This window comes from Arvicola amphibius, chromosome 10, assembly GCF_903992535.2.
Source record: "Arvicola amphibius chromosome 10, mArvAmp1.2, whole genome shotgun sequence".
NCBI classification, from domain to species: Eukaryota; Metazoa; Chordata; class Mammalia; order Rodentia; family Cricetidae; genus Arvicola; species Arvicola amphibius.
This window is the reverse complement of record NC_052056.1, coordinates 40159521-40185920: the sequence shown is the minus strand read 5'-3', so window position 1 is coordinate 40185920 and position 26400 is coordinate 40159521. Positions and strand designations below refer to the sequence as shown.

The following is a 26400-nucleotide window of genomic DNA, read 5'->3' as shown; positions in this document are numbered from 1 at the left end:
AAAAAAAGGCTCTGTAGGTCAGGTTTCTGGAATCCCAGTCCTTGTTAATGTCACTATCCTTGTATGTGTTTGCAGAGGAGAAGGCAGGCACTGAAATAGAAGTGTCAGAACTGGGCTGACAAGGAGGATAACTTCGTGAGCACCCATCCCGCTCCCTCCCTGCCGAGTCCGGCGGGCACCGCCTCCTGCGCCGTGCAAAGAGCCCGGCTGGCGGCAGGAAGCGGGCGGGAGGCCCGCCGGTCTCGCGAGGCCGATTTCCTCCGGGGCGGCCCTGGGCGATCCCTGAACTCGCAGACCCGCCTCGGTCGAGCACGATCTCTCCCCCAGCCCGCGCCGCTCAACCCACCCACTTCCTTCGATCGCGGCGCGCGCTCGTACACACACACACACACACCACACACACCACACACACACACACTCAGAGCTGCCAAAAATTTCCAACCTCCGCCCCCCTCCTGAGCTGACTTCCTTCCAGCGCTTCCTGAGCTGGACGATCCTGGGATTTGTAAGGACAGGAAAAAGGGACGGCGCGAGGGCGGGGCGAGGGGACGGGATGCTTGCTGCTCGCGGTCCCTCAGCGGTCTGAAGAGAGAACGCGGGCCTAGGGCGGAGCACACTCACAGCCTCGGGGGCGGTCCCCTCGCCGCCGCGCCCCGGCCCCTGCTCCTCGCTAGGCTCAGCGGAGAAGCTCGGGGGGAGACGCCGCGGGAGCCCGAGGAGGGAGGTTGACACCCGCCCGGAGCGGTGCACGACCCGATCTGCTCTCCCATGCCGACCCGCGGCGCGGCTCTGCCCTGGTGACCCGACCCCGAAAACCCTCGTCAGCGGTGCGGAGCAGAGAGCGGAGACGGAGGGTCAGCCTCTGTGGGACTAACTCATGAAGAACAAGGGTGCCAAGCAGAAGCTGAAACGAAAGGGAGCCGCCAGTGCGTTTGGATGTGACCCTGACAGAGTATCTGGAGAGCTCGGGACAGGATGGTAATGTACCCCCTCCCCCTTTTTTGTTTAAGAGCGATGGATTCTCTTGGGGTATGTTGGATGCCGTTCACAAGTTAATGTGTTCCAGGCTCGTGCGCTCACTGTACTTTGGGGAAAAAAAATGTACATGGTACTTAAGAACAACCCTGCCACCCCGACGTTCAGGAGCCGTGTCTGTCCTTCCGACGTGTCATAGGAGTGGTTGAGTGGGGTATAGCTGTGGCAGTGGAGGCTCTGATCTTAAACTTCGGGTGTTGGGAGAGAAAGATGGGGCGGGGGGCGGTGACTGACGCGTGGAGCAGTCATGGGTAGGTTTCTCAGGATGTGCCCCAGTGACCATCTTAAATGTCCCTCCTTGTGCTGTCGGGTTTCATTCGCTCACATCCTTTTTATTAATGTGGTAGGAGGCAATGTGATGGGAGTGGGGTGAGGAATCCTGGCCGGGGAGTGGTTGCACCAACGTTTTCTATATTTCTGAGTTGATGCCAAACATATTCGTACCTCCCCCAACTCTGCCCCCTCCCACCTGACCCTTTACCTCCTCTTGGCTTTCAGGTTAGCATTTGGTGTGTCATGGAAGAAGTTTTTTGTAAAGAGGTCAGAGGGCTCGGCTTTTAAATAGTTTGGGCTGTAAAAAAGGCAAAGTCAGCTTGGAAAAAGAAAAGAGGAGCCAGCAGAGACAATTTAAATATTTGTTGGGTGAGGGAGAATGAAAACTACCCTAGTTGGGTGGTGGTGGCGCACTCCTTTAATCCCAGCACTTGGGAGGCAGAGGCAGGTGGTCTCTATGAGTTCGAGACCAGCCTGGTCTACAGAGCTAGTTCCTGGCAGGCTCCAAAGCTACAGAGAAAGTTCTTAATATAGGAAAGTTGGGGAAATTGAGCATTAAATGACTCCTTTTGTAGCACTGGCTGATTCCGCACTTAGCTATGACATTAAAAGCTTCTTTGAAAAAACTTTGAAAACTTCAGAGAAAGAGAAAAGAGCCCACTCCGTGTTTACCGAGAGATAGGAACAACAAAAGAAAGCTTAGGGCAGAGCAACTGGACAGAGTAGTTCTGCCTCCAGGAAAACTAGTTCCCAAAACAACTTGGTTTGTCTGTATCAAGCACGCATCCCAGAAACAGTGCAGGGCTTTTTGTTTCATTTCCCCTTTTTGAAGACTCAGCAGCCCTAGCAATTTGCAGTGGTGTGATATTCCTGTGGTATTCGGGAGTCCGGAGTCTGCTGTGTCATTAGGACAAATGGCTTAGTATTTTAGAGCTCGGAGGAACCGCTGGTTTCAAAACCGCCTCTGAAACGGACGGAGGCATAACTGAAGTCAATTCATTGAATTCTCCACAGCACTCTGGAGAGGTCGTTTTGAAGTAAAATCACTTGGGCTGAGCTTTTCTGAACTTGACAGAAGCCCAAGGACACATCTTAACCACTGTGGCCTGAAATAGCAAAGGAAACATTTGTCTCCACTTGTTTTGGCAGGGGTCTTCATGTTAACCTGTAAGTACACTGGGCATGTTCCTGGGATGCCATCTCCTGTCATGTGGGTGTTGTTCTGAGACACACACACCACACACGCATGCACACACACTGTAAGAGTTGTATAAGGGCCCTGCTAGCCACGCCCCAGTCTTAAAAAGTCACAGGTTAAGGAAGAACCTGAAAACCCTAGGGCTCTGGGAGAGAACTTCAGAAGCACCCTTAGGCAGCTCCTCTCTCAAACCTGTTTTTGTACTCTGGACTTCTGTGTGCTTCATATGGGAAAGGGGAAAGGGAACTGATGTTCAGTAGAAAAAGTGGAGGGCTGGTGCTCCGTGCTCTCCATCCTGCGAGGGAGAGAGGAGGTTCTGAGAGGAATAGAGGCCCAAGGCTCGTCACCACAAAGGATGGAGAGGGTCCAGACCTCTTTCTGGCTCCTATGTATAAATCAACATTCTGCCCCCCAGATTGAAAGTGAACAGCCCTGCCACAGATGAGCAACCGTTTAAGACTGGACACACCTGAAAAGAGTTTGGTTTTGAAGTGGAAGGCAGCTGGCACTCTTGATCCCACACTGTTGTAGGATGTGGAAATTAGCCATGAATAATGAGCAGCTAATATAAATTAGACTAAATAGAACTTCTGCCTCAAGACAGCCAAAAGTCATTGCTTTCCTTGTGTGTGTGCATCTATGTATGCGTGTGCACAAGCCGGCCCTCATATTACACGCGTGTGTGAGATGATGATAGAATTGATAAATATTTTTTTTCTAAAACAATGCAGAGACATGTATTAGTTAATAGGCAAGGCCTGAATTCTGATCCAGGTGAGGAAGGGCTGAACAGGGCACTACCCCTTTGTCCATGACCTTGGGAGAGTGTCTCAGAATGTTGGAGGTGGTAAATCAGATGGTAACCAGGAACCAGGAGGCTGGGAAGGGCCTTTCAATAATCATGTCATGGTCATTGAACTTTGGGGTTAAAGGACAGGACACTGGACCTAGGTAGAAATGGAAGGAAAGTGGGTTTCAGTTTGGGAGCACAAGAATATAGAGGAAGAGCGGAGACATGAAAAATCAAGATCTCCTGTGTTGCCTGCCACAGGGAGCAAAGTCACAGGCTGGCATGGAGTACAAAGCTGGTGATCACTAGCTGAGCTTGGCGCTCTGGATATGGGGAAACTGCAGTGAGCGAGTGCTAGCTCCAGAGAGACAGAGAGGAGCTGAGCACAAAAGGGACGGCTGTGAGCTACTTCTCTAGTTCAAGTCTAGCCTGGCTACCTCCAACCGGACAAATAGGACAGGGTAGGGTGAAAAGCGACCTCTTTGTTTTTCAGCCTAGAGTGAGTATTACTCATGGCCTGCTATCACGCTTAATCTTTGGGAGGCTGATGAAAGCTGAGCTCCCTTTCTTAGAAACATACACATTGAACATGCAGTTCCTGCAGGTAGCCACATGGACGATGGGTTTCACACCCTACTGGGACCATCCCCAGCAGCACAGAAGCCTGGCGTGACAACTTCCCGCTTCTCCCTTCAACCCCCAGTGTTGTGGATCAAAGCAGGGGATTCCCCAAAGGTAGTCAAGTGTTCTAACCCTGAGCTACACCCCCAGCCTCTGGCCGCTTTTCTGTCACCTGATAAGCGGACCACAGCAGTCCATAAGGTGACTGCTAGGAACAGACCCATAGGCAGAATGACTCCGCCCCAATCTGAAGTTCGTCCCCTGGGAACGGGCTAGTTCTCTCTTCCTATCTCTGATCACCTCCCTACTGCTGATGTAAGGAGTCTACTTTTCTCTTTCTTCTTTTTGATTGCTAAATGTGGAGGGTCTTTTCTCATAGCTATGTGTTTGAAACCCGTCAGATTATTGTTGTTACCCATGGCACTAGGGCGTGAGTGAAGCCCAGAGATCTGGAATGTGGGTCATGGTCATTTCCTATCACTCCCTTACGAGCCAAGGAATCTGGGTCTTCTAACAGAGCTTCAGGTGACGGGACCAGGGGCTAGGAGCTAGACGGAAACTGTCCTTATCCTCTGGGCTGGCCACACTTTAAGAGCTAAGACTTCCTTGCCTTTCTGATCCATCATTATTCGTTTTACCTACTCCTTGGTGGAAAACGAGACTGAGCTCACCTAGTGCCTTAATGGCAGGCAAATGGTGGTGACAGATTTTTAACCAGCTGGAAACTCCTTTAAAATGTTGAAGCCACTGCACATAGCACACACCTGTCGTCCCCGCACTTGGGAAGTTGAGGCAGGAAGATCAAGAGTTTAAGACTAGCCGGGGCTACATTGTCAGATCCTCTAATCATCTCTCAAAGGAAAAAAAAAAGGCAATGCAGGGCCCATGAAAGACCAACTAAACCAAAACCTCTCCGAGATGGTTTTGGTACGTGGACAGGGTGGAGAAGTTGTATGCGTTGCTTAGTTTGTAGGCCATGTTCCCTGCATAAATAGAGTCCCCCTCTGAATGTTCCATAAAAAGTGTGGACCTTTTTCATTGCTGAAGAATTTTTCTCATCCTTACCAGGGTGAAAATGTGTAATTAATATAAGACAAAGATTTATAGGTTGTAATATTGATTTAGTTTAAGAGGCGACAGAAGGTTCAGAACAAACCACTGGCCCACGCCAATGTAATACTGCCCTTGCACGGAACTTGCTAGTGTTTCAAAGGATGAGGGTGAGCAGTGGGCACATCAGTTGTCACTTCTTTTCATTTCGTTTCTGAAGCTAAATAGTTCCCTAACGTGGTTTATTCATTCCCTTTATTTATTAATCCAATAAACAAGGCCCTATCCCAGCCATGTTTTGGATGCAGTGGGGGAAGAAAGATGGGCTTTGGCTATAAGAAACGCATAGTCTCAGGGATGTGAACCAGCCAACCTTCAGGCACCTGTTGACTTTGAAGAGGCAGTTGTAGGAGAAGATGTGAAAGCTTTGGTCTCCCGTTAAACAGACAAGATACTGAACAGACATAAACAGAGCGAGATCGTAGCAAAGGAGGCAAATACTTTTCTGTTTCAGAGTTAGTGCTGAATGGACACAGGAACAGTATCTCTGCAGCTTGATCCTTGTCTGGTGCATCATTTGCACACCTTCCCCAGCTAATTCCTCACCAAGTGTGTCTCAGCTATAGAAAGTTCTAGAAGCATTCCCTAATCCAAGTTAGTGGATTTTGCTGGTGCTTGCACTAAGATTGCTGGAAACTCTCCTGCCTAGAGTCTCAGCTTTGCTTGTCCCTAGATGATGACCCTGGAGAGAGAGTTGATTCTGTTTCTGGGTCTCAGTTTCCCCTTTTGAGAAATAGATGGTAACAGGACAGATGTGAAAACACTGGATTGATATGGGTAAAAACACCTGTCTGAGGACCCACACCTGTCACTAGCAAAAACAGCCTGGATTTACACTACCACAACCACGAAGACTGAATGAGGCCTCCGTGAAGTGAGGGCATTTGTCAATCACCCGAAGGAATGGAAGCAGGATTGCGATGCCTCACTAGTGGGGAGTCCAGTTGATGCAGGGCCTTCCCAGAGCTGCTGAGAAGACCTTCAGTGCACAGGCATAGAAAAGAAAAACGTCATCCTGAAAACAAACATGCATTGGTAGATTGAGAGCTGTGTTTAGGCTCAAAGATCTCAAGTTAGAGACCAGTCTGGGCTATACAGCAAGTTTTTTTAAAGACCAGAGATAGCCAATTCCTTTCTAGGCCTCAGAAAACTGAAAGAGAAGCCTGGTTCCAGTTGGGGGACATTGTGAAGACAGAGAACAGTGGCCTTAAGGGCTTGAGCGTAGAGAGGCATCCCCACTTCAGAATGCCAGAGTGGAACTGGAAGAGGCAAGAGAAGGGTAAAGGCACTAAGCCCAGAGCAAACTGCCTGGCCAACCCTCAGCAGCCTGGACGGCTTTGTTTCTGGGTATAACAAACAACCCACACAGAGAATGGAAACAGCTACTTCCACCTACCACATGGCTCCCTTCTGCAGGCTCTCCAGATCATGCAAAGAGCTCCTTGACCACCGGAACAGCCCTACCCCTCACTTCTCCCATGTCAACCCTGGCAGCCTCCCAGGTGCCTCCCATCTCCAGGATAAGTCCAGTGCCACTGCCTTAAGAAGCCCACTCCCCTCCTCCCAAGCCCCCCACCCCAGCCCCACCTGGAGTCAGAGACCCATCTGCAGGACAGGGGAGAGCTTGTGGCTCCCTCCTACACTGGCGCAGAAGAAGACAGAGAATGGAGCACATCCTACCCATACAGAAACGAGCTCCCAGCACCATCCAGACTGCAGCGTTGGGTGCGATGTCTGTCCTCCCCTTGATTGTGGGTTTGAGGCCAGTCAGCCCTGTACAGCCTCCGTGGGGCAGCCCTGGAAAGCTTCTTGTGAGGGAGGGAAACAGTGAGAATTCCAGAGTTTAGTGACGAAGACAATTCTCAAGCACTTGCTGGGACAGTTTGTTCCCAGGGATGGCCTCCCTAACAAACAGCTTTCCTGGGATTCGATGCCGCGTGGTGGCTCTGGGCAGTGGGTGGAAGAAGTGGGTGGGGACTGAAAGTTCCAAGACTCAGGCTGGGCATGGGAACCCTTCTCCGCCACCCACTCTGCCACTGGATACTGTAGCTAATGTTCTGGAAGAAAGTAGTGATAAACCACCTGGTCAGGGCTTCTATTGCTCCTTCCCTCCAGGAGCAGACTGCCCACGCTGAGCTGCCTGTCTTCTCTGGCCCAAGGATCTCAAGATCCCACTTCCTTCTTGCAGTTCCTACAGGCCAGTCCGGAGTCAGGGACATGGAATGAGTTTCTTTACCCACATATTGTGCTCCGCACATTTAAATCAAATGTAGCATCCCATCCCCTCCTGCTGCAACTCCCCCCACCCCACTTCTCCCACTCTTCAAATTAATCTTATTAGTGCATGTGCCGACCAGTCCTCCTAAGTATTTCTCCCAAGGCTCCAACACAAAGGCCATGCTTGAGTTGAACTGATCTTGGCGCCTCTCTCTCAAAAGGCTGGCCTCAAGTACTACGGAAGGCGGGGCTCCAGCTGCTGGGACTCTAGGAGCCGGCCCCTGTTGGACTGCCCTTCCCTGGATGCAACCTTAGATAAAGGTTAAGAGAAGGAACTCTCCTCCACTGGAAAAAGCTGGCTGGCTACAGTTTGCTAGGTGGTTGGAGGGGGAGGGGCGGAGAGGTTTCTTGGAAAGAGAGAAGGGACCCAGTGTGAAGGCTGAGTTCCAACCAGACCATACTGCTTGGTTATCATTAGCAGGAGTAGTGACCATCAATATTGTTTGTTTTTGTTTTGTTTTTGTTTTGTGCCCAGCCTCTTTGTTCACACCAAGGAATATTTTCAACCTCTTTAAAAACTGACATCCACCAAGGAGAACTGAGTTCTGAGAGGTTAAATTATTCACCAAGATTATCCAGATTGGAAATGTAAGGTTAAACCCAGCTCTCTAAAACACCCAAGGCCACAGTCTGGAATCATATCTCTCAGAAGAGAATAATTTATAATTTTTACTAACTATTGTTGTTCCTCACAAAACTAAATATTTGTGCCTTTTGCTTTGCCTTCTCCCAGCCCGACCCAGAGACAGCCATAACAGTGGGGAGTGAGAAGTGCTTTGTCCCCTGCAAGCTGGTTTGTGAACAGCGTGTGCCTGCGTTGAGCAAACACACACTCACATCTGTCCAAACCCACCAGTTCTCAGTCCCTCCTAGGTCCTTCCCCACTGTAGCCGCAAGCCACCTCTTCCTTCTGGAAATACCCATGGCGAGAGGTCAGAGACCCCCAGTTCCCTCTCCAATTCTGCCCACCGTTCTGTGTTGTTCCTGGCTGTATATGTATCTCAGGGATCCTGTGGTAGGCACATGATCATTGCTTGGTGTCTATCTGGGATCTCTCTTCCTATCCGGGAATGGGCATTGGAGCCCTTAGGTGGCTGGTGACGAGGACTCCACTCATATGCTGTGTGATCAGGACTCAAGTCTCTTTCATGGTCCATGGGGCGGGGGTGGGGGGGAGGTTGTAAGCCATACCGGATAGCAAACAACCCAGACTTTGCATGGAACTCTGCAGAAGCTGACTTTTGCCACCTCACTCCTTGGTGTGAACCAATTGAGTTTCTGTGATTGGGTCGCGTGGCACTTTTGTTCTTACTCAAGCTTGGCTGGTACGTCATGCTCTGGTACCACACCCATGGTTTGATTGCTGGTCCAGAATGCCTTCAGAGGAGAGAGAGTTGAGCACTACTCATACCAGCTCACACTGTTACAGATGCCAGAAACACATCTGGAACATGGTGGCAGAGAAATAAGGTCTCAAGGGTTGGGAAAGGGCTTCTGCAGAAACTCAAGTGCGTATCTCTTCCTCGGAAGCAGAGATATTATGATTTTAATTTTCATATTTTTGTTATGCTTTTTTTAAAGACCACTTTTATGTGTGTGTGGAGGCAGTGGGTCAGTACTGAGTATGGGACCCATACCTTGCCCTTGCCAGGCAAACACAGTAGCACTGACCTCCGCCACCAGCCTCATCCGCACAGACTTTTCATCAGAAACTTACCTTGCTGGGACTTCAAATTAAAGCAAACAAAAATGGAACGGAATGGTAATGCGCTAGATCCTACTGCAGCGGGACTCAGCAGGGGTCACCTAAGGCCAATGGAAAACACAGATATTTACATTATGATTCATAACAGTAGCAAAATTACAATTATGAAGTAGCAACAAAAATGATTTTATGGTTGGGGGGGTCAACACAACACCAGGAACTACATTAAAACGCCCTGATATTAGGGAGGTTGAGAACCCACTGCCTTCTTGATGTTCTTAAGTTGGTCTTGGCCTACAGGTGATCAAAAGACAAGAAATCAACCTTCTACAAATTATGAAGAGGAGTGAAGTGAGGGCTTTAGAGAATGTTTAAGCAAGAGATGCTAAAACGTGCAGCATCTGACTGACAGCCATTGGACAGAGGGTTATTTGTAGCTGGCAAAGTCATAAAACAAAGATCCCTGACTGTAAGGGACAGCAGAGGAACTGGGAGAGGGGTGGCTGGAGTCGAGAGGCAGGAAACTATGAGGCTTTGCCTGATCCTTGGGGTTGGTCACAGCCTCTGCCGCCTCGGGGGCATTTAAACTCTGGAAAGGCCTCTAAGAGATGGGGAAGACAGAAGCCTGTCTCCAGGGCAGAAGAAAGATTTCACCATTAGGTGAACACACAGCAGCTGCAAGGATAAGAATGGTCACTGGTCTGGCTGGCTGGGCCTCTACCTGTTTCTTGCCTGAACCCAGAAAAATAAAGCCTTTTACATACAGAAAGATAAGGCTCCACCCACCCCCCAAAAAATATGTTAATCTGATGGTCCTGGTGGCACCTACCAATAATTCTAATGCTCAGGATGCTGAGGGAGGAAAGGCTTGTAGTTTTGAGGCCAGACCAGACTCTACCATGAGTTTGAAGGCCAGCTTAGGAAGCCAGGCAGAGCTACATATCAAGACCCCGTCAAAAGAAAGGAGGAGGAGGAGGAGAAAGGAGATGGACAACAATGCAACTAAGATTGTAAGAAAAGCGAAGGGAGGAAGGAAAGAAAGAAGGAACAGGGATAACACGAAATAAAGAGAAGAGTCCTGGGAGGACAGCGCGATCATGCTGTGCAAGCAGAAGGACCCAGGTTTAATCCTCAGAACCCATGTTTTGTTTTGTTTTTTAAGAAAGAAAGAAAGTAAGAAAGAAGCCGAAAGAAAGAAAGGAAAGAAAGAAAGAAAGAAAGAAGGAAGGAAGGAAGGAAGGAAGGAAGGAAGGAGGAAGGAAGGAGGGAAGGAAGGAAGGAAGGAAGGAAGCCAGCATGGGCTCCATGTGGATCCCTATGCTTGTTGGCCAGCCAGCCTAGCCTACTGGTGAGTTCCAGGCAGGTGATAGACCGCCTCTAAAAACAGATGGCCAGCCCCTGAAGAGGAACTCATGAGTTCTCTTCTGACTTCCACGCCGTTGCCCACACACGTACCAGTGCCACCTGTACAAACACACACATGCCACATACAATGCTCAGAGAAAGAGAAGATACTGCCCACCCGATTTTGTTCTCTTTTTTAAAAATTATTATCGTGTGTGCATGTAGCCATTAGAAGACAACTTATGGAAGTTGGTTTTTCCCTTCCACCGTGGAATCTGCTGATCCAGTTCAGGTTGTCAGGATTGCACGGCAATCCTTTCCCCCCATTTTAAAAATAATTTTAAAAAATTTTTTTGAGATATGTTCTAACTAACCCTGGAAGACCGAATATTAACCTTGCTGGTCTCTGCTGCCCAAGTGCTAGAATAAAGGCATTCACCAACACGCATGGCTAATTGGGTTTCTTTAGGTCTATAGCTATAGGCATAAAAATGTTCAACCTCACCTCATCTGTCTCTATTTGATGAGTGAGGGGCAACTCTGACAGTCATTTGTCAGGGTCACCTGGTTGGGAAGTGGAAGAAGCAGGACTCCAACCATATCTGATAGACACTCGGTTTTCTCCCAGGGCTTTGTCAGCTCTGGTCCCAAATAGCCATGGCTTTGCTGGCAGTGGGCTATGCAGAGTTCCATTTTCACACGTGTTGCTAGTCTAGCTTAGGTGGAGTCTGAAATAGTTTCTAAAACCCCTTGAGAACAGAGTTCCCACTCCTGGTTTTTCCAAGAAAGATTCCTAGGTAAGTTCCCAAAGGCAACGTTGGAAACACTGAAGTCGCCATTACCCTAGTAGCCCCCTCCCACCACTTTTTAGCCATCTGTTTCCTGCAGGCCGAGTATCACTGGGAAACAATGATGTCAAGTCCTTCCAGAGAAATCGACACCTCCCTGTTGGCCCCTCCCTTCAATGCATATTTTGTTCCTCTTCTGGCTTTTGTCTTGCCGTTCACTTCGGGACTCCGTGTTGGCATCAATTGTTGGCTTCTTATTAATAAGCTCTGGCTGTTTGAGTTTCGGTGTGGCCTGCAATGCGCACATGTCTCTTTGGGTCCATACTTGGGAAAATCCCTTTGTTGTGTTTGGCTGATGACTAGAACGTGGGCTTGATGTTTATGGAAGGGTACTTTCCTTTCGTGGGGAAAGCAGTGTTAAATGCAAGATTCTAAAGTAAGCTCAGGGCCAACAGTGGAACCCTGCCTGGGGCCCCAGTGGAATGTCTTGAAAACTGTAATGACCTGGGCACAGGGGCCTACAGCTTAAGGTCAGGAAATTACGGCCTATGACGTCATCTGTGAGATCCTGTATTCCTCCATCTGAAGCAGGCCTTCATGAAACGGAGATCCCCACCTCCCTTTCCTTACGCCCTTACAGACGATTGGCTCCAGAATGAAAGTGATAGAGTCCCCAGGGAGAGTAAGAGTTTTGAAATATGAATTAAAAAAAAAAACTTCTAAGCCACAATAGAAAAATACAGTTCCTTGAAGATTAATTTTAAGAATGGCAGAGTGATGCACGCCTTTGAAAGCAGCGCTTGGAAGGCAAAGGCTCTGCTTCCTCTGTCTCTGTGAGTCAAGATCAGCATGGTCTACATAGTGAGTTCCAGTACTGTCAGGACTACATAAGAGACTATGTCTCCAGAAAAAAAAAATTAAATTCAAAATTAATGTTAACTGAAGATTAGTCAGATTGTCTTTAACTTCCACATGTGCATGTTTGGATCTCTTGTAACCAAAATGAACATGGAATAGAGGTTTTAAATGGCTGTTTTGCCCTGGTGCTGAAGCCGCAGTGGCTCCATGTGGAACACATGATCCCATCCAGTAGGCCCGGCCAGTTGGTAGGAGCCATGCTGGCTGCTCCTGCCCGGGTCTTCCTCAGAGATCTGTTTTCCAGGGCTTGTTTCAGTGAGCTCCATCCAGGTGATGCGGATAGCTGTGGCCTGCAAATCTCAGGTGCGGCCACAGTGAATACGCAGCTGGGAGCAGCTGGTAAGTGAAATCACGTGACTTGATAATCCCCAGAATTTTTTTACTGTTGCCCCCAGTGTCAATGGGAGACATGAATTATTACTTTTTATTACAGAAGAGAAAAAAAAACTTTTAAAATTTTTATGGGAACAGAGTGTCTGGAGTTGTTGAGTTTTGTTTCCGACTTTACTTTGGAGGAAGTCTGTCAGTTTGCTTTCCTATGACGTCAGACTTTTCCTCTGGGTTATTTTCAAGTGTGAAGGAACCAGGGCAGCCTTAGTGGACTCCGGGACATATGAGTGACTGTGTGTTGTCAGGAAACCCTACCCAGGTTCAGCCTTGTCACTCGGAATGTGATTCCAGAGCTGTGGAAGTCGAGAGCGCCGAGAACAAACGCTGCTTTTTTTTTTTTTTAATTCTCTTAGATACACAAAATTATTGACTTCTATGGTTGGCTGCATTAAAAGGCCAGCTTTAAGGATCTTATCTGTTGGTAAACATAGCCAGGGTGGGACCATGGCAAACTTTGCAAGATTCACATTTCTTTAATATTCTCCCAAGGAAACGAGTCTTAAAACAAAACCCAATGTGGGGGCATGTGTTGTGGTGGAAGTTTGTAATTACAGGGACAGTCATGTTTGTATCCGGGCTTCAGAAGGGAAAATCTGAACAGAAAGCCTGCGTTGCATCCATCTTTGACAGAACAGGAGGGCAAGAGGCCCTTCCCAAGTGCCTGTCTGCCTGCCCCACAATGTCAAGGTGGGCTGAGCTCCCGATAATGGTGAAGTAGCTGTAGGAACAGACCTGTACTCTGGCAGGTAACAGACTTTCCCAGCAAGTGGTCTGTGTGTTCTCTGGGCTTGGAAAGGGGGACACTCCCTCCAGGTGATGTAGGCAGCGATGGGCTATGAATGCTTCAGGTGACACAGCATTGCCCAGGGTGCTGATTGTCATGAGCAAGTAAAGCAGCTTCACGCACTGCGGTGACAGCCGCTCCTGCCACTCGTTTCCTGTTGCTGCCATAACCACTTACCACTGGCTTAGCAACATAACATAAATCTAGGAGCGCTACTTCCCGGGTCTGGAAGTCTAGCATGTGTGTCACCGCGTGCCAGCAGTGTGTTCCTTTCTAGGGAGCTGGCAGAGAATCCCTTTCCTTACCTTTGCACCTCTAGAAGCGCCTTGCACTACTTGGCTTCTGGACCCTTCTTTAAAGGCACTTCTTTAAATGACACTTAGCTTTCTGACCATTTTTGCAGTCACAGCTCCTCTTCCCACAGCTGGAAGACCTATGGGATTTGACTTAGCCTGTCAAATTAGATTCTAGGATGCTATCTCCACCTCCAAGTCTTAAGTGCGGCTTACAAAGAGTCCAGGCATTAAAGCTGAAGGCATAGCACTGAGTAGATTCTCGCCCCCAACAAGCTCTGAGATCTTGGCCAACTCCAACACCTGGTAACTGGATGATGTTAATTCAAGGGCTAAGCTGTTAGAAAATACCCTTCCCTTCCACGGTGGATTTCTGGAAACAAAAACCCTTGTTAAGGTCTGGGTCTTAGAGCTAGACAGTCTGCTGGGTGTTGTGTCTGCACGGTGTACCTCACAAGCTGCCTGATAAGGCTCTGCTCTGCCAGAGGTGTGGGATTACGGCTTCTGTTTATGGAGACGCTGCCACTCAGCAGGCCTTGCAGCGTTGACTCATGGGTCTCTGGAAAGCAGCTCTGGGAGGCAGGTATTATGATGTCATTGGCATATAATGACTGCACACATTTATGGAGTACAGTGTGATATTTCAGTACAATGGAGTAACGAGCAGATCAGGGTAAGTGGCAGGTCTATCGCCTCAAAGATTGATTAGTTCCTGTTTTAGAAGCATTTAAAAATAGTTGTATTAGCTCTTTGAAGTTTGTAGCCTACTGTCAATGGTAATCACCCAACTGTACTACTGAACACTAAGTTAGTCCTGACCATCTATACCACTGAGTATTAACCATCCTCTCCCAGTCACATCTCACCTGGGCGCTGGTAAGCACAATTATACTTTCTGCTTCTATGAGATCAGCTTCTTTAGCTTTCCACATCTGAAAATAAGTGGCATTTGTCTTTCTCTACCTGACACATTTTACATTGTTCCCCAGGCATATCCATGTTGCAAAAATGGCAGGATTTTCTTTTTAGTGGCCACATGTTATTGGTATTCCTGTGTGTGTGTGTGTTGTGTGTGTGAGAGAGAGAGAGAGAGAGAGAGAGAGAGAGAGAGAGAGAGGGAGGGAAGGAGGAAGAGAGAGAGAGAGAGAGAGAAAGAGGGAGACGAAGAAAGAGATCCATCAACAGATGAATGACACACATACTCTTACATATACACACAAACATATATATTGGCACTCATATATATGGCACTCTATCTTGATTGCTATGAATAGTGTTCCAAGAAATGCAGAACTGGTAGAAATCTCTCCTATGTACTGATTTCCTTTTCTTGGATATCAACCCAGAAGTGGGATCACTGGATCATATGGTAACTCCATTCCTAGTCCTCTGAGAAACATCCATACTATTTTCATAATGACTATACTAATAATTTCGATCCCCACCAATGTTCTGAGACTTCCCCCTTTCTCTGTATACCCATTAGTGTTTGTTAGTTTTGATTGTTTGATGGTAGTCATTCTAAGTAGGGTGAAAGGATAGCTTATGTGGCTTTGATTCATATTCATATGTGATGTTGAAAACTGTTCCATACACTTTTAGTTACTTGCATCCTCTTCTTTTGAGATACCGGTAATCAGATTTTTGCGCTTGTTTTGTTGTTGTTTGAGACAGGGTGTCATGTAGCCTTGAACTCACCGTATAACCAGGGAGGATCTTCGACTTGGTGATCCTCTTGAGCCTTCTACCTCCTGAGTGCTAGCATTACAGAGGTATATTCTTCATGTCAAGATTATTCATTATGGGGACTTGAACCCAGCGCCTCTCCAATGGCAGGAAAACACTCTGCCAGCTGAGCGATATCCCCAGCCTGGGATATGGTCTAATAGGAGGCTTATGTTGTTGAGTTTTGCAGTGCATTGTGTGTTCTGGATATTATTCCTTTTCAAATGAGAGGTTTGCAAACGTTTTCTCCCATTCTGCAAGTTGCCTGTCCCCCATGTTGAATACTCCCTTAGCTGAGATTTCTTCCAGCCTTTGCCTCTGGATTCTGTGCTTTTGGGTCCTGTCGAGAAAGCCTTGCCCAAACTAGTGTCCTGAGACATTCCTCTGTGGTTTTCCTTCTCGTTGTTTCATGATTTGGGGCCTTACATTTTGTCTCCAGTCCATCTTGAGGTGATTTATTATGAGGTGATTTATTTATTATGTGGTGTGGTTTCATTGTTACACATTATGCATCTGGTTTCCCAGCAACACTGATGTAAGAGACTGGCTGTTTGGTCTCTCGTGCCTTGTGTAAAGACTTAGCTGGTTGTAAATCTCTTGGCTTGTTCTGGATCTTCATTCTGGTCTTGTCTGGGTTGTTTTCTTTATGTGAAACATGCTGCTTTGGTCCATATAGCTCGTGGTAGTATGGTTGGATAAATAATGAAAAGTAGGTATTATTAATAACTTTTCTCTTTAGGCCCTGAGCATGCTAGGTGAGCTCTCTATCCCTGAGTTATACCAGCAGTTGGTTTTTAATTATGGCAAAATATACATAACATAAAATGTAGCATTTTTTTACCATTTTAGTATACGGTTCGGCAATAGTGAGCACCTTTGCATTCTTGCACAATTGCCACCATGTCCATCTTCCAATTACTCACCTTCCCTAACTGAGCCCTGTCCCCATTAAATGCCAAACTCCCTGGTCTCCCCTCCCACAGACCCAGAATCTCCAATCTAGTTTCCATCTCCAGGGATATGACTTCAAGGATCGCACAGGCATGGGAGGGAAGTATTTGTGCCTTTGTGGCTGGATTATTTCATTTATAATGCAACCGTCTTCAATGAGAAAAAGGAAGGCTCAGAGAAGAGATGCCGTCTTGGTGAATCCAAGTTTAAAGCGAAGCCCATCCCACTCCATCTGACTGTATCATCCATTCTTAACTTACCCAGACAAGGCAACTACAGAGAGACAAACAACAGTGGGGAACTCAATGCCCTGCCCTTCAGGCAGCCCAGGTTCAGGCCACACGGCCACGAGAACAAAAACTGGTACTACAAATGGTACCTAAATAGTCCCAGCACTCAGAGGCTGAGGCGGGAAGATCTCAAGGTCGAGGCTATCACGAGCTCTGAAGTATAGCAGATTCCAGGCCAGCCTGTCTGTACCTGGAGACCCTGTCTGGGGAGAACTGGTTAGACTAGACTTGGGAGGAATTCCAGGAGAACAGTCAGAGATAGTGGAAAAGAACATCCCAGGACCACCAGGTAGCAACAGAAAAGGAGATTCTCCAATGCTCTTAACCGCATGACTCACCAGGTCAGAAGGCCTGGCCTTGGCAACAGGGTTTGGGGAGCTTCACTTAGGGAGACTCCAGTTGTATAATGCCCTGAAGGCTCCAAGTTCTGAGACTTGGAGATTAAAGGCACTATCAGCTGTTTGCATCTCAGTGGGAAGGGAATCAGCTTCATTCTTCCCAACACAACTTAGATTTTAAAGAGACAGCTCTTTAGAGCAAAAAAGATACCTCCGAAAGACAGACAGAAAGACAGGACACTTGGATGAGATAGGGTGGGATGGGTTGGTCTGGCATGTCTTAAAAGCTAACCAGGCAGAACGTGGCGGATGAAAGAACCTGGTGTGGAGAATCCAGACTCCCCAGCTCTGCCTCTAGCCCCAGCATTCCTGTCCATTCTAACCCCAGCACAGCCCCAGCGGGGGTACTCGTTCCCATCCCAAGGTCCCTGCCCTTGCATTGACCTCCACTACCCCTCACCTCCATCAACTGTCAGAACCCCTAAGTTATTTCCTTCCTTGAGTCAAAGCAAATGAGCCCATGCAGACTGGGACCATTGACTCCTGCTCTGCACTCGGCCTGTAGGGTCAGCTTCTTCCCTGAGTCTCTAAGGCAGAAGAGTCAAATCTATGTCCAGCTTCTAGAAGCCATCCCTATGCCTTGACTTGTGCCCCCCCCCCCATGTATCATTCGTCTTCACCCCCCTGCCTCTCTTCTCAAGTCTGCATCTCCCACCCTCTATTATAAAGACCTCATGGTCACAATAAAACCACTCAGGTGATCCAAGCGAACTTCAGCATCTCAGATCTTTAACTTGGTCAATGTGAGAGGTCCCTTTTGCCATATAAGGCAGCAGTCCACAGATTCCAGGAATAAGGATGTAGATCTCTTTGGGGGAGGGGAGGAATTACTCAACCAACCACAGTCTTTTTTTTCCCTCCTAGCACATATGGTCAGTTCAAGGATAACAGTAACTGGGTATTATAGGTGCAGGATGAGAAGGACATCAAATGCCACCAACATTTATTAAACTCTTACCACGCTTCAACCACTGAGTCAGAAGGAACAAAGGAATGAACAAGCATTTTCTGTCCCTAAGGAAGAATCCCTATCTCATTCAAAAGACAGACTTGTCCCAAGCTGATCTTCGTACACATCCCCAGTAGGAAGTGGATAACATCAGTTCTGACTCAGAGGAGTGGAATCCTGCAAGATGAGTGGGCTCTCTCCCTGAAGGGGAGATAGTCTAGATTAGAGGCACCGGCTACACAAAGGCATAGAGGTATAACACAGTCAAGCCAGATCCACATTCTCAGGAGAGCACCAGGGAGAGGGTACTTCCTTTCATGGGCCTGTGCTTTCAGGAACAGGTTCTGACTGCAATGAGCAACTCTCTCAGGGAAGAAGAGAATGGTCAGGTCAAAACTGTCTCCTTCAACTCTAGTGGTAAAGGAAGAATCTCAAAAGAGCACACTCTAAAGCCACCATGTCCTTTTTGTGGTTTCTGTCAAGCTATTGAGAAAACTCCTGTCCCCAGTCAAGGAGGGACAGAATTGAGATCGACCCCGAGCAACTATAAACCAGAGTTTCAAAGTTTGTCCCATTTGTTTATCACCTTAGGAAATGTTGTTCCACTCTGTCTTGTGGATGACAATCAGAAGGATGTTTAACATTTCAAATCCAAGTTCCTCGGAGGTGAAAGGTGTGTGACGTTTCCCGCCATCTGCTTCCTGGTCATGCTTCTACTGCATCCATCTCCTTGCCTTCCAGTGCTTTTAGCAAACTTTTGTCGTCTGTTCATAAGCAGATATCATATCACTGTCCTTTCTGACTCCACCCCATTCCACTCAGATAGCTGTCCCCACATCAAAGCAGTGTCCTTTCCCCCGTCCCTGTTTTTGTCTCATGAGGGACTTCAGATTTCCTTGGAAGCAGACCTCTCTCTCAGCCCAGCGCCCCAGCTCCTCTAGAACTACAAGAATGGAAAGTAATTTAAGTTTTACTTTGCCAGAGGGTGAGTATCCTGTGTTACTAAAAAACAGCCCAGGCTGGACTGAGATGGGGCACCATGGTCACCAGTGCCTGGTCAGCTGCTCCAGAGCTGCGTTCACTCTAGGATCTCATTGCATCTTTACCAGAACGGCTCCTGTTTCACATGTTTCACTTCCATCCCAGGCTTCATGTGTCTGGGTCCCCAGGGTATTCGAAGTTAGCTGGTAGGACCTTTAAGATGTGGGTCCAGTGGCAGATCCTAAAGCCAGCTGAAGGTGCTTTCCCCCCGAGGCATCATGGGTATCAGGCTCTTTGCTTCCTGCCTCTCAGTGTGATTTGATCTCTTCCTCTCATGCAAAATCCTATTATCACATTATAAGGTCCTTACCAAGGCGAGTCATTGCTAGCACCATGGCCATGAACCTCCAAAATGGTCAGCGAGCCTTGGGTGTTTCATTGTTGTAAAACAAAGACCAATACAGCTCCTTGGTAACTTTTTGTAACTCTCTTGGCTCCAGAGTGAATGTTAACTCTTGGTGTCTTAGGGTTTCTATTGCTGTGATAAATACCATGACCAAAAGCAACTTGGGAGGCATTGTTTCAGCTTGCATGTTCCAATCGCAGGTCATCGTGAAGGGCAGCCAGGGCAGGAACTCAAGGCAGAACCTGGAAGTAGGAACTGGAGTAGATGCCATAGAGAAGCAACCCTCACTGGCTTGCTCCCCATGGCTTGTGCATCCTGCTTTCTTAGAGCACCCAGGACCACCTGCCCAGATGTAGGAGCTGGGTCTCTCCACCCAGGACCACCTGCCCAGATGTAGGAGTTGGGTCTCTCCACCCAGGACCACCTGCCCAGATGTGGGAGCTGGGTCCTCCCACATCAATCACCGGTAAAGAAAATGCAGCACAGCTTGCCACAGGCCAATCTTATGGAAGCATGTTCTCATTTAAGGGTTCCTCTTCACAGATACATCTTTAGCTTGTGCCTGTTGACATAAAACTAGCCAACATATAGGAGAAAGAAATTCAGGGTATTGTTTTAAAGAGAAATGAATAACTGCTACCGGTGAAAGTCATCATTTTCCTCCTGTAAAATTACAAAAGTAATGGGGGGAACAACTATCAGACAATGAGAAGAATCAGAAAATATAAAGTTCCATCTCACAAGGCTGTCACTCTATTGGTCAATTACCAGTCTGGGCTGGTTTGTCTATACTACTCTTACCAAGCCAAACTTTTTGCATAATGGAAAAGCTCCCTATATTCTGTCTAATGTAGCAGTCACCTGTCACATGTGAGTACTGAGCCCTGAATGGTGCTGTGCAACTGAGGGAAGGAAGTTTTGGCTGTCACTCATTTAAATGCGCAGAGCACGGTGGCTTCTTGCCCTTGTGCTGTGCCGCAGCAATGATGCTGTCTGTCCTTTGTGTGTACACAAAAATAGACAGAGAAACTGATTTCCATCATTTCTTCACCAAAAAATTATAGGATGCTGTCTTAGTCAGGGTTTCTATTGCTGCAATGAAACACGGTGACCAAAAATCAAGTTGGGAAGGGAAGGGTTTGTTTGACTTGTACTTCCATATTGCTGCTCATCCTCAAAAGAAGTCAGGACAGGAACTCAAAGAGGGCAGGATCCTCGAGGCAGGAGCGGATGCAGAGTCCAGGGAGGGATGCTGCTTCCTTGTTCAGTCTGCTTTCTTGTAGAATCCAGGACCACCAGCCGTGGGATAGCAGTACCCACCATGGGCTGGGCCTTCCCCCATCAATCACTAATCAAGAATACTTTACAACCCTGCCTATAGCCAGATCTTATGGAAGCATTTTCTCAAATGAGGTTCCCTTCTCCCAGATGACTATAGCTTGTGTCAAGTTGACATAAAACTGTTCAGAACAGATGCAATATGTTTTGAAAGATGCTGATTTCACATAATAGTAAGTCTTGGAGAGCTGCCCATGTTTACAACCCTGAGTTCATTTTATTTGTTTTTAACTGTGTGGCATTCTGTTGCACAGTTTTTTAAAATATTTCAAGTACCACATTCCTGTTGTTGAAAACACAAAGGATTCTAAAGTGTATGGCAAAAAAAAACACTCTTCCTCCCATCCCTGGCCATAGCTTTCCTGTTACTCTCTCTAAATGCAAGGACTGTTGATTTTTGGAAATATTTCCATGGGTGCCCTGCATATATGTGCAAGCAAATATAGTTTAGTAAAAATATCCCCATGTGTTTATCTAGTTTTTTTATGTGTGGATCACTATTTTATAAGTGCCCTTAGGCTACCTCTCATTGATTAAACATGAATAAATAGATCATTTATTGAACATGTTGTATGATCCATGCATCATTCATGTAAGTAGTTTCTATAAGCTTTAGTTTATTGGATATTAATGCTGTTTCACTTTGCCTAGGATGAGGGTAAAACTTGCTAGCCATATGCTTCGAATTATTCAAACTTGCTTTTCAGGATTTGTGAGGGGTGTTATCTGGTCAGTCGGTTCTCTGTCAGAAAGAGTCTAAGGCAAAAGGTCAAGGCAGAGGCTGAGGAACAGCTAGAAGCTGTTTGGCGCCGATTCCCATATTCACAGTATCTTAATCATACTAGTTATCTGAACTAACCTAGCCCCGGCCACAGGGACCCAGCCAGAGTGACAAAAGCAACTGAAAAGACGTGGCAGCTCAAACTGGAAAAGTCCACAAAAGTCGGACAGTTCTATCTTTGCAGAAACTGCAACCAGAGAGGGTTTTAATAGGACATCACAAAATGGCTATAGATTCTTACATAGGCAAAATGAGAGTGTCTAAACAGACCTAGGCCCTTCAATGGCTTCCTGACATGCTCAGGACAGACTCCAACTCTATCTACAGCAGACACGTTAGCCCTTCACTCTCAAACACCTGCCTCCTCAGCAGCCTCCGTGGACATGGCCTCCCACCTGAGCGTTAGTCTTGCCGCACGGGAGCAACCACGGGTGTGCCAAGTGCCATGTTCCTCCCCGCGCCCTTCTTTGTCCCCTCACCAAGCCTTCAAGACCTCAGCTTGGATGTCCATAATGCCTTCCCTCGCTGCTCTAAGAAGGAGTATCCTGTCCATGTTTTCCCTTTTACCCCCACATTTCACCAACATGGCTGTCAGCATTTCCTAACACTGCCTAGATATGAACATGCTCGCTCCAACCTGCCCCTACCTCATCCTATACCCTAGAGATGATCTTGGCTCAATTCCAGGATTCCAGAAGCCATGTGTCCTGCGTCATCACCTGATCCAAAATACTTACAGAAATGCTTAGAAATATTGGTTGGACGAGTGGCTGGACCCAAGAAAAGGCCATCCTGGGTTAGTCCTATGTGTCGGTGGAGGTGTCTGTGTGAACATTCTGCGCGTGTGCATGCATCTGCGTGTGTCCATGTATATCCCCGTGGAAACTGGAGGTTGGGGAGGAAGCCATGGTGGAGCACAGGCTGAGTCCTTTTCAGCATCGGTCATCTTACCTTAGGTGAGTGAGCACTTCTGAATCTTCATTCCTCCTGTGGCTCAAGCTGAAAACAGTACTTGGGAGGTGGAGTGGGAAAGACTGAGACTTCAAGGCCATTGTAGGATACATACTGAGACTCTATGCTCACCCCTCACAAACGAGTGACTAAAAAGAGGTGGAAAAACTAGATGATATATTCAAGGTGCAAGACTTGGGCTTCCCAAACAGGGAACAAGATCCACAGCTAGCCTATGGTTTAGACTTTGGCTCAGGAAGCGCTCACTGGCCCCAAAAGTTGTACTTACTTCTGTGCCTCCTGCAAACATAGCTGTGGAAGTTAGCAGAGTTGCTTTCCCTAACATAACCATGCACAGGCCTCTACCTCCCCCAGCCTCACCAGCTCCAGCTGTCTGCTGCCAGCTGCACTTCTTCAGGGCCGTGAAGTGTAACATCAGGTGTGCAGCCAGTGCTTCTGGGGGAGCCCTTCCTACACTGTCCTGGGGTAACCCTGTGCCAAGACAAACACAGACCCAAGTGAATGAGAAGCTAATGTGGCACTTTGTAGAGCTGAACGAATCACAGCAAATTGCTATCCAAGCTTCTCCTTTAACTCGAGGCCATCCTGAGGCCCCGGAGGGTGAAGTCATTCGATCGAGAAGAAGCAGCTGCTTTTTTGGCGGCCTGTTGGTGTTGGCCAGAAATAAGAGGTCAGCGAGTTGCTCATGAGCGCCAGGGTCTCAGGAGACAGGGTGTCAGACTGTGGTACCTTTCGATGGTAAGGAAGAGTTCTCAGCCTACCTCACAGCTTGAGGGGAAAAAAAGTCCCTAGTTAGAAATATGACACATATTTAATGGAATATCCCAAAACACAATATGTGTTTTAAAAAGAGGAAAAAAAAAGCTTGCAAGCAGACTACATAGTGTAATTCTGTTTTTTGTTTGGTTTTAACCAAATACTGAGGGATATCTACATACACATTACCAATATGTTCCTTTGAATGGATGTTTCTCTCTTCTGCGTACACTGATGTGTTTGTGTGGTCTGTGGATTTTCTCTTGCTGCTGCTATCCCCAGGAACGTGCAGGAAAAATCCAAGAAAAGTTATTTTCACCTTATCAAAGCATACTTATTCCTGACATAAAAAGAAATGTGTGTTGTGTGTGCTGAGGGGCGTATCTGCTCATGTTTGAGGAGGCCGGAGAAGGACATCAGGTGTCCTCTGCCATCTCTCTCCACCTTATTCCCTTGAGATGGGCCTCGTGGTGAAGCTGGAGCTGGCCATTTTCCAGCTAGGCAGGCGGCCAGCAAGCCGCAGTATCGTCCCGTCTTCACTCCCACCCCCCACTGCTGTCACAGTTAGCGGTTCAGGTGGGCACTAGAGATCCAAACTCGGGTTCTAATTACTTGCACAGCAAGCGCACTTAGTCAATGAGTCATCATCTTGCAACCCAAAATTAGTGCAGCTTTCTCCGTTCCGAGATGAGCTCTGCCGTTTGCAGCAATGCTCCTCAGGGAAGCCCTCGTCTATAAAAAGCCAAAGCCCAATTTTGAACGCCTATTTTAAAAAAAAATGATTAAATTTCCATGTGACTCTACAAAGTCGTGTCCCTCTGAACCTAGCCGCAGAGAACAGATCCTCTCAGGTACAGTTGCCAAGTTCAAGTTCTGAAGACAAGACCCTGGCCTCTGATGACTCCACAGAGACCCGGTGTCCCTTTTGCCTGTCCTGAGGCCCTTCCTAAGACACCAGTCTGACCCATGGTCCCTAGAGCCATTGCCTGGGACTCCTGGTAGAGCAGCCTCGGGGACTTTTGCCAGGGCATCCTCACATCCCTAACGAGGGGAGAAAAAGAGCTTTGGTTTGAGGTTGTACAGAAGCCCGGTTAGCTGGCTGCTCTGGTCAGTAGCCAGCTGCTGACATTAATAAGAGACTTGCACAATACATACAGAATGTAGGACAGACTGGATGGGATCTGTAAATGTGAGGTCCAAGTTAATAGAAGACTAGAGAGCCTGCCAAAATGTTGGAGTAGGAGGAACAGAAGAGTAAGCCTTTGCTTGTGACTAAGTGCTGGCTCTAAACCTCATTTGTTCTTCTAGAATCTGTGATGTAGGCAAGGCAGGTAATTATGAGACTTAGTATACAAAGAGGACACCCATTCCCCAAGGATACAGCGCTGCCAATACCAAATCTGTGCCCTAGATTCACCCTAGGATGTGAGGTCTATTTATGCAGAGTGCACATTTAAAGCTTGTGTAGGAATCTGAAAGCCTGTACACTAGTCCCGTGACTTTGAAGGATTCTTTCCCTAAATCTCAGCCCCAGCTTCCTCATTTGCAAATGAGATAATGATAGCTTGCTTCAGGAGGTCACGGGATCTGGCAAGATAAAGGCACAAAACCAAATACTGTGTCGTGAAAATCTTGAGTTGCTAAAGGACTATGAAACGCAAACAGTTTCTTCAGTGGCCGGGTGGAGGAAGATATTTGGGGGAATGATTTTCTCCATGCAGAAATGTTATTTTAAAACTGGATAAACTTAATACAGCTCACAGCAATCCAATACCCCCCAGCCATTTCACTAGGAAGCCAAACCTTCTATTTTCACACCCCTTGCTCTGGTTAGGGCAGACTCAGCTCTGAAGAGAAATAATCAGGTTTCCAAGAAAGCATGGAATTCTTGGCCTGCTGCCTTTAGGCTTTGCAACCCCTGGCTCGCAGTGGGCTCAAGTCAGGGGCTTGGAGGGAGTAGGCACTGTGGGGCCCTGCTCTAATCTTAAGAAATTGGTTTTGCCTGTTTATGTTGAGGGATATTAAGAGCAAGTAATTTTATTTCTGAGCTAAGCTACGGCCACTAGAGGTGCCTGGTGGGAGGGCTTGGGGCTCCTCAGCCTGCTTTGGCGGGAGAGCTCTGTTTGTTGGTGCTCTTTGTTTAAGGCTTTGGAAACATGCATCCAAACAAGGTATTATATGCTTTCTGTTAGGCGGTTTGGAGATCACATCCTGGCTCTTTAAACAGGCAAGTCAGACGCAAAACTTCTTTTTCTGTGAAAGTCGCCCAGCCAGCCAGCCAACTCACCTCCCAGCCCTTCCTGATTTTCCTCTACTCACCTCTTTAGTAACTCCTGGGAGGGTCTGTCAGACTCAGGGTTACACCCTACAACCTCTCTTCAAGACACACTGAATCAGTGGTTAAGGAGAAGAAAGAAAGAGAGAGGGGGGAGGAAGGAAGGAAGGAAGGAAGAGAGAGAGAGAGAGAGAGAGAGAGAGAGAGAGAGAGAGAGAAATAAACAGCACATAGCACCAGTCTGCAATGTACTAGCTTGTGTTTTGTATGATGATGGACATTTTATTTTCAATGGAAACAAGAAAGAAATAAGATAGAATTATAGAGCTGGCATTAAATGACACTGTTCATTTTTGTCATTTTAAATATGTGTCTGTGTGGGGGTATGTGCCCATAAGTGCAGGTATCCCTGGAGGTCAGAGGTAACAGATCTCTTGGAGCTGGAGTTAGAGGAAATTGTGAGCCACTAAGCATGGGTGCTGGGAACCGAACTTGCGCCTTCTGCAAGAGCAGCATCGCTTAGCCACTGAGCCATCTGTCCAACCCCAACTTCTGCAAGCAGTTAATATTCTTTCCCTCTTCTTCTCCCTTCTTCCATCTCCTCTGGTACTGGGGATGAAAGCCAAAATTTTGCACATGCTAGGCACATGCTAAGCACATGCTCTACCGCTGGACTGCACCCCCAACCCTCACTTCATGCTCATTCTTGGTTTTAGACAGATTCCACGTTGCCCAGGCTCACACTGAACTCACTCTGTAGCCTATCGTGGCTTGGAACAGGTGATTCTTCTGCATCAGCCTCCAGGGTGTCTGGGATTCGAAGACTGTACCGTCAGGACCTAAGAAGACGCGTGTCTCTGCCGAGAACATTAGTGAAAAAGAGTGACTTCTGTCACCAGAGATGTGTCACAATTAACATGAGAGGACTGGGAAGAGCTAAGGAAGGATAGAGGGAAAGAAAAGGGGACAGGAAACATGGAAACTGGGAACGGATACAGGGAAATCAAATGTAGCTTTAGATTACCAGAAATGGTCAGCTGTGTGGGAGGGAG

General features: G+C 47.4%; 1 protein-coding gene across 1 annotated transcript in view; it reads left to right on the top strand.

Moving 5' to 3' along the window:
- Positions 1–529: 529 nt before the first annotated feature.
- The window catches only part of Arhgap31 (Rho GTPase activating protein 31), a 109586-nt gene continuing 83715 nt past the window's right edge, over positions 530–26400 (top strand). The window contains 2 exon segments of the mRNA XM_038346261.1: positions 530–943; positions 945–978. Of these exon segments, the coding sequence (XP_038202189.1) occupies positions 878–943; positions 945–978 (100 nt within the window). The 5' untranslated portion in view covers positions 530–877.